This window comes from Cynara cardunculus, assembly GCF_001531365.2.
Source record: "Cynara cardunculus var. scolymus isolate 2C chromosome LG 4, CcrdV1, whole genome shotgun sequence".
NCBI lineage: Eukaryota > Viridiplantae > Streptophyta > Magnoliopsida > Asterales > Asteraceae > Cynara > Cynara cardunculus.
Window position 1 is genome coordinate 14,902,436 of NC_037531.1, and position 9,159 is coordinate 14,911,594.

The 9,159-nt window shown below is 32.7% G+C and overlaps 1 protein-coding gene across 1 annotated transcript; it reads right to left on the minus strand.

The window, feature by feature from the left end:
• Positions 1–7,454: 7,454 nt before the first annotated feature.
• LOC112511595 (heat stress transcription factor B-4-like) lies at positions 7,455–8,890 on the minus strand. Its single transcript, XM_025117276.1, has 2 exons — positions 8,462–8,890; positions 7,455–8,344 (listed from the first exon to the last, which is right to left on the minus strand). The coding sequence occupies exons 1-2, from the start codon at positions 8,714–8,716 to the stop codon at positions 7,490–7,492; spliced, it is 1,110 nt and encodes a 369-aa protein (XP_024973044.1). The 5' UTR covers positions 8,717–8,890; the 3' UTR covers positions 7,455–7,489.
• Between the last annotated feature and the right edge of the window lie 269 nt (positions 8,891–9,159).

Below are 9,159 nucleotides of genomic sequence, written 5' to 3' on the forward strand. Positions count from 1 at the left end.
TCGATAATCGGTTGATAATATCTAAATATCACAAATATTCACCGAAGGATGTCAATAAAAATTATAATTGGAAAAGTTTTGTTTAAATTATAATGTTGTCAGTAATATGCCGATAATCTATCTAGATCATTGACAAATCTCTAAGGGATACCGTTAAACTAAATAAAAAATAGAATCATTTAGATTTACCGACATACTAGTGACGACTTTGTTAGACATAGCAAATTTGTTGATGATATGTCGCTAATCAGTGACGGATTATCGAAGTCCATTTTCTTATAGTTAGTTCGCCTCTTTTTTTTGGGGTTAGAAAACTGTCGGTGGTCCCTTGATGATTCTTCGACAATACCAACGGAAATTTTCATCGCTAATATACATCCGTCGTGAAAGTAGGCTTTATAACAATACTTCTCTACCTAAATTTTTTGTTAAGAAAGTAAATATGATTTTAGTTAGAAATAGTTTTGTAGGGGTCTAAGTGACAATTTTCATTTGACAAACTTCATCACAATGGATCCAAAATCATATTAGTTAGTTCCAATTACTTCATGTGATCAACTACTGATTGTTAGTGCTTTTGAATGTTATGTTTTTTTAGGGTTAAAGAAAAATATGGTTGAAGAAGATGATGACAAGAAAGAAGATAAAAGGATAAAAGACTAAATTGTCCTCATGTGATGGGTACATGCTCTCATTAAAGGTCAAAACATGGAGGACATTAGTCGGATGGAATATGACAGGGGTGCTCAAAAACCCGACCAACCCGATCAACCCAATGTGAAATAACCCAATCCGAAGCAACCCGATGTCTAATTGAGTTGTGAAATTGTCAAACCGTAGATATTAGGTTGATATTGGGTTACTATTATTTGAACCCAACCCAACCTGATGAGCCCGATATCCTTTTATTTATTAGATTTAATATGATTGTTGAATTTCTATTAATATATACATTATACAATTACACTATCATGTATGCTTTTCATATATACATATTTTCAATCTATTCATATCTCTATAAAACTCATTCATATATATGTTAAGTAACTGTGAACATATATATGTAAATTGAGAAAATTAACTGAATGTGATATACGTAAGAAATATGAATAAGTTGTATCAAATGATTAATAATGAAAAAGAAATCATGAGTAGAGAAGTAACATATTTAATGTTAGAAGAATATTTTAATATACCAAAGTATCAACCCGACCAACCCGTACGTGTTGGGTTGGGTTAAGATTTTTTCAAACCGCAGGCATTGGGTCGGGTTGTTCAAATGTCTTCAACCCAATCAACCCAACCCATAAACACCCCTAGTCACTGCCACCAAATTCATAATAAACCAAGTTTAAAAACTATAGTTGTAATTTTCACCAAACCTAAGGTACTAAACTCGTAATTCACTCATGAAAATTATAAAAACAGAAAAAGTGTCCCAACTCAACAGTAAACAGCCTCAATCTCTACTACATTTTCGCCTACTTTTGATCAAGTCTCAAGAAGATTCTTTCTCTTTAATAGGCCAGAAATAATGTCCAAAGATTGTTGACACATTGGACACTGGGATTCCTATCCCCCATCCTATTCCTAGCTATATGTGAAGCTACGTACACTGGGATTCCTATCAAACTTTCAGGTTAAACGTCCTCTTGGGTATTACACATATATCATATTCAAATGATTAATGGTTTCTAGCAACTCAACGTTATCGTTTTCGGTTAAACGAAAAAAGTAAGGATAAAAAGAAGATGAAGGGTTTTGTAGATAAAACCGAGACGAAAAAGAAACTAAGATGTCAAACATGAAAGTCGTGTGCGATAGGATTTGGTGGCCCTAGATTGACGGCATCATGTTCAACGACTACTAACTAGCTAGGGGTGATCCGTTTGGACCGAAAATGTAAAAAAAAGAGTTCATGATCACTATGTCTAAAAACTTAATAAGTGGTCTGACCCTTTGATGCTTTAACTTTAAGAGTTTGGTTCCACTTTGAACATGTTAAAGAGTTGGAAGGAATATGTTTGATGTGGTGAAAATGTGAGGGGGTGAATCTGTTAGAATGTGAAATTTGATGGGATCTAACGTAATATACTTCTCTCCCAATCTCGCAATTCGGAAGAGACGTATCCTTCTACTCACATGCAATATCCACGTGGCGCATCAAAAGAAGAAAAACCAGAGAAGAAGCATAGCAAGTAGGTATGGCAGACTAGGGTTAGAGTTTTGTAATTCAAATAGATGGAAATCATTACACTTGACGACCAAGATTTCCTATTCTTTTTAACTCCCAAAGACCTACCCCCTTTCTACATCCCAAACACACACACACATACCCCCCCCTCTCTCTCTCTCTCTCTCTCTCTCTCTCTATATATATATATACATATATATATATACATATATATATATATATATATATATACACGTTTAAATAAAAACCATTCAATTTGTATAAACCGTGAAAACTTCATTCAATAAATTATAATTTTTTATTTTGTTCGTTTTTTTGTAATTATAAGAGGTTGATTAACCATTTTTATTATGGAGGGTGTTAATTATGGATATTATCATCTTCATTATTTTAATTTTACAGAAATACATGAAACAGTTTCATTAAATATTATATGAAACAATTTCATAACCATATATGAAACAAATTCATCAAAAAAAGTATTATATGGAACAATTTCACAAGATTAAACAATTTCATGAAAAAATTTCATAAGATTAAACAATAAATTTGACGTATGAGAGTGGTTTGTACAGTTTGTACAAATAAGAGTGGTTTTCATTTGATCGCTCCTCTATATATATATATATACATATATATGTATTACGTATATATCCTTATCTTTCTATATATAATACAAAATTATTTTAAAAAATACAAGTTTTGTAGGAAAAGAATACTAGAGAAAATGATGTAAAACCAAAGTTTTGATACAAAATTTGTCACTGCAACCACAAGGGTGGTGTCTGATTGGTTTGAGCTTAGCTCCAAAGGTCGAAAGTACCAGGAGGTCTCAGGTTCAAATTCAAGGAGAAATAAAAATCCGTTTGTGGCCATGGAAGTTCAAATGCGATGACTCTGGGTTATCTGCAAAACAAGTGGTCGTCCTGCGATTAGTAGACTCACATAGCGGGTCGGATATCAAGGTTAATAAAAAAAATTAGTCACTTTAAATACTACATTTTGAGTTTTACATGGTATAAGTTTCGACTCCAAAAAAATCTCTCGTATAATTAATGTTTCTTTCCTGAACTTACTTGCATATATCTAATTAGAGGATAATAGTGAAATTGATTATGAAACACTTTTTCTTAAATTTTGTTTTGTGAAGGTAAGTATATGAAAACACCATGAATTTTTAGTATTTGAAGTAATTAAGTTTTTTGAAATTTTTTAATAAATAAAATTTCAGTATTTATTAAAATTTAATAAAATAGTCATTCTGGTCATATAAAAATGACATAGAACATGTCATTGCTATAAGAAAGAAATCCCAAAAATCAATTGATTTTTGTATTTTGAATGATGAAATCCTCAAATATCAATTACTGAAATCGAGCAAAACGGTTCTTCTGAACTATAAAAAGACAGAAAACTTTGTTATTGCAATAAAAACCATTATCACATAGCTTTTAAAGTTAAAAAAAAAGGGAAAAAATAATGACACGAAAACAACCGTTTTCCTCTCACAACTCGCTTGCTCCCGACATCCAATCTCACGACTCGCAGCAACTTAGCGGACGTACAATAGCATCCCCTGTGCGCCCCTTCTCGTTGCAGAGCCATTCCCCAACTTCACCATTCATGCTTTTAGTCTTTTGAGGGACGTTTCTCGTTACTTTTTGTAAACCACATGTACCAAATTTGCACCTACCTCTTTATTTAAATTCAAAGAGGGACCAAATATGTTATAGACTAGCATTCTTTAATATTTAGAGGGTGCCGAAGGATGAATGGACAAAATTACCCTTTCTTAAATGCACTTTATTTTACGCTATTAAATGCAGGTACCCTATCCGTTAAAAATGAAAGTAGAGGGATGTTGCTGGTTAAATGCATGAAATAACAGCCTACTTTCATAAAATTTCTTATTACAGCATTATACTTTTGTTTTTCTTTATTACAGCAATGTACTTTCAAATTATTTTTGTTTAAGGCATTGCACTTTAAAAAATCTACCCATAATAGCAATTGGTAACCTGTTACATTTTAAACCGGTTAACCCTTTGACTTTTTTGCTTGTGTGACTTTAATGAGATGATGTGGATGACACATCATTTTAATGACTTAACTAAAATTAAAATAAAAACCTATTTAAAATTATTATTATTAGTGATTTTTATTTTTCATTGCTATTATCTAAAAAACATTTAATTTTTTTTTACTTTTTCTTATTAAGTTGCATTCAAATTAAATATTCTTAGATTAAAATATTTATTAAATAAATATGAAACATTATTTTCGAGATATATTTTTTTTCTAAAAAAATGTATTTTTTCTTATTTTATGTTGTTTAAATAAATATATATCTTTTAAGGTTCTCTTTAAAATATTAACGAAATAAATTGTTATCTATAATTTTTTAATATTGTTATATTAATAAAATATTCAAAAAAATCTAATTAATTTAATATATTTATACGTCAAGTAAAAAGWTTTTGAACAAAYATAATGTATTTTTTAAAAGATAATATTTTTTCGTAAAAAAGAAACAATTCTTTTTTTTTTTTTTTTGAAAAACACATATTTTTAAAAAAAATATTAACGAGATAAGTTGTTATACTAGTTTTATTGATATTGGTATATTAATGAATAATTTATAATTTTTTAATTCATTTAATACATTTATTGAATAACATGTAAAATATCTAAATATTAAAATTAAAAATACAATGTTTAATAAGAACTTGTAGATGTTATAATAAAATAATTTTGAAAGTACAATGATGTAGTAAGAAAGTCATATCACTATAGTACATGTGGACAACCTACATTGACAATGAGGTGGCATGGAAACCTAGTATAATGGGTAAATTTAAATCAAAAGGTTACCCAATGCTATAATGGGTAAATTTTTCAAAGTACAATGTCCTAATAAAAAATAGTTTGAAAGTACATTGTTGTAATAAGATAAATTGAAAGTACAATGCTATAATAATTTTTTTTAATGAAAGTAGATTGCTATTTTGTGCATTTTGCCCAATTATTTAAAAACGAACACTTGACAAAAAGATTATTTATCTAGTAAAAATCGTGCGTGTACATGTTTTGGAATACAAAAAATAATCTCAGGTTAATAATATATAATATGTTGAAGTTTAATTAATAGCTTATTGGTAGTTTATTACACTACAATAAAATTGGGTTTATAGGACACTCCCAATTGCTAAGCATCCTAGTAGACCTCTTTATAAGACCTAGTTTATAGGACCAAAAAAATAAAGCGTCCTATCTAAAGGCGTTGTAATAAATTTATATGACGTTTTTTTAACATCTTAATAAGTTTTTTATGACACTTTTAATATAAAACGTCTCATTAGCAGCTTTATAGGACACTATTGGAAAAACTGTCATATAAAAACAAATGTCTTATAAAAAATTGAGTTTATAGGACATTTTCTCAAAAGTGTCATTGCTAATGCGACACTTTGTATTAAAAATGTTCTAAAAAACTTGTTAAAACGTCATAAAGGGTCATATAAACTTATTACAACACCTTTAGGTAGGACGTTTTATATTTTGGTCCTATAAATAAAGTCATATAAAACGGTCTATTGAAACGCTTAAAGATTGAGAATGTCATATAAACCCAATTTTATTGTAGTCTTAATTAAAGAAAAAGGAAAAATAGTATAAATTATGTGGTCAAAAAAGCTTTATTTATATGGAGAATATATAGTATTATTGAAGAGTTAAAAAAATATGTGTTTTTGGGCAAAATAAAGTTGCTTTTGCTCGGCAGACAAGAACTAGATCTCACTCAAAACAGCCTATGCATCTTAATTATTATATACAAAAATGTGTGATTTAAATAGCATTAATTTTTGAGCTTGCAGATTCCCATTTTGTGATGAGGTTATGGAGAGTTTTGCAGAGATGGGTTTATAAAGAATAAAAAATGGTGGTTTTTGATTGGTTTGAGTTTGATTTCAAAGGTCAAAAGTATTAGAAGGTCTCAGGTTCAAATCCAAGAAGGAATAAAAATCCTTTTGTGGCCATGGAGGTTCAAATGCAGTGACTTCGTTCTATCTGCAAAACAGATGGTCTGTCCTAGGATTAGTCGGCTCGAATAACAGTTGGATATACAAGTTAATAAAAAAAAGAATAGAAAAGGGATCCAAAGAAAGAGAAAGAAGATGAAGAAGGTGAGAACACAAAGGCTATTTTCTTTATTAATCTTTGAAGGTCAGAAGGAGGAGAAAACGAAGGCAAGTATTGGGTTGATTGGAACCTTTCAAACCCAACATTTTTAGACTATCTTTTCTCCCATACTTCACTTTCATCGAATAACTCAAACCCCCCCTTCTCTTTTACTCCTTTCTAAAATCGTTTGTTTTCATCTTCTTGTCTTGTTGTTCATACACATGGCAATGGCAATGGCATGACTCATAGATCTCTGTTAATTAATTGCAATTAAAAAAAGATTAATTAAATAGTATTTGTTTATTAACCTTAATCACAAAGATATGATGATGATGATGACTCCCTTTTTCTTTTTTCTGGATCATGCTCCATGCTACTTGTCTAAGTCAAATGATTTTAATCTTGAAAATAGATTTGATGATGATTTCTAAGTTTTCAAATTTCAACCACTCATAACACTCTACTGAAACTATGTTTACAAATGAAATAATTCAAAGTATAGTTCCGGGATCCAAGTCTAGTTTGACCTAAGGGATACATGGGTTGTACAGTACGTGTAATAACCCATTAATGCACTGAACACAAGCGTTTGTCTTATGAGGGGTCTCATGAGCTTCTCCCCTCTCCATTCTGCACAGAAGACATCACCTGAAAGGCACCTTTCATATCTCATCTATATGGCATTAATGAGACTGAACTGAAACTTTCAGATATCAAAACAGAAATCCCAGAAAGAAATGCTACAGAAGAAGAAGAAGGGATTCAGAATCGAGGTGAAACAATTATTACCCCCACAGTCCCACTGCGTATTTTGATCATTATCAAATGAACTACAGAACGAAAAGGAAAATAATGTGTTGAAATCATGGTGCTTAGTCGTAGGAGTTACTTGTGAATTCGTTTTTCTTGGGCGACAAATAGACTACCATCTCTCTGAAACTTTATATTTACATCCGATCCATACCAAAAACACACACCCAAGCAGATCTCACAAAGCTAAATCGTGGTAAATGATATTGTTTAGTAAGATCAAAATACTTTACTAAACTCCATAAGGGTTTTTTAACAATGGATTCTCCCTAAGCAGAGAGAGAGAGAGAGAGAGAGAGATAATTAACAGGGAGAAGGAGGCATGAGATTTAACCCTAAATCATCATTTTCCAGTACCAACCTTGCTTTATGAGTCTCCACCATCGTATTATTAGTCCCATACTCTGGATGCAATCTCTTCTTCGACAACAATGGAACACCAAAAAGCTTTGTTCTACTAACGTTGACGTTATCATCCACAATGTTATTGATGGTCGAAGCATGAAGCTGTTGTGATTTATTAGGATACCCACTTGCGGCATTAAAATTAGTACCCATATTCAAAAATGACTGTTGCTGCTGCTGTTTTTGCATTAGTAATTGACCATTCATATTTGAATTAGTTGAAGATAGGAGAAGCGATGAAGGGTATGAGTTACTTGGCGCCACCGGCTTCACATGGTTTTGTACGAAATAGATTATATCATTGTAAAGCTTCCTCATGTGCGCCAGCTCCGACATCAACATATTATTGCTTCGCCGTAGCCGTTCATTATCCTCCGACAAAGCCGTCACGGAGTTGCCTCCTCTACCACTGCTAATACTGTGGTTGCTGTTATGAAAGATTCCAAGCATACCAGCTGTTGTTGTTGTGGTGGTGGGGGAAGAGAGAGGTGGTGAGTTGTCACAGCAGAGGTGGTCGTCGGAGTCTGGTGGGGAGATACTCCGTGTAGTTGGATATGAAAAGAAATTATTGCCGCCTTGTAGGCCGCCACCAGTGCCAATGCCGGTAAAGTGGTGTGGGTGGTGGTGGTGGTTAACTGTAACTTGCGGTTGTGATGTTTTCCGGCGGTGGATCTCGCACAGCAAATGCTTCTCTCCTTTCTTGAAGAACTCATTTGCAAACTCCCATCTGTCCGGGACTATTTTCCTAAAACCCTAATAAAACGAAACACACCAAACAAAAACACCCGAAATCAATACCATGATCATGATAAACAATCAACACAAAACAAAACCAACCTCAAGAATCAGAAACCCCACCCCTACACTTACGTAGGTGTTAAGCTGGCGGACGAAGGACGAGAAGTTGTTGTGTTTAAAGTAGTTCGGAAGGAGATCACGTGCGAATTCAGGTGGGCGCCAGACGACGAAGGTGGTGTCATCTTCACCCCAGGAGACGATATGGTCGGTGGACGGATCATCAACCAGTTGGTAAGTCTTGGTGAGGAAAGGAGCAGGCACTGCTTTGTGGGAGTCTAACGACAACAGTATCCCTCCTTCACATGAGTTGTCTAACATCATAGCCATTAAAGTCACCTATTTTTCTCTCTCTTTGGATACCAAATCTTCTTCTTTGATTCTTGTTATGGGTGTTCCTTTCTGCTGATGAGATTCGAGAGAGAGGGTGTTGAGGGTTGGTGAAGATGAGTGTGAAAATGGGTGTAAAAATCTTCAAGTCCAATACTTCAACTCATATATTACTTCCAAGAGAGAGAGAGAGAGAGAGAGAGAGAGAGAGAGAGAGAGAGAGAGAGAGAAAGAAAAGATGGGAGATGGAGGCAGAAGGGCAGCCTCGATTATGTAGAGAGGAAGGAGAGAATATGTGTCTGTGTGTCTGGTCTAGGACTGTGAAATAAGAGCCTTTCAAGACAAACCCGTGACACACACACACTCTCTTACACACAGTTACACACTTTTACACACACTATCTTCTGAATCTATTTATTTTACCTTAGTATTTACTAGTGAAT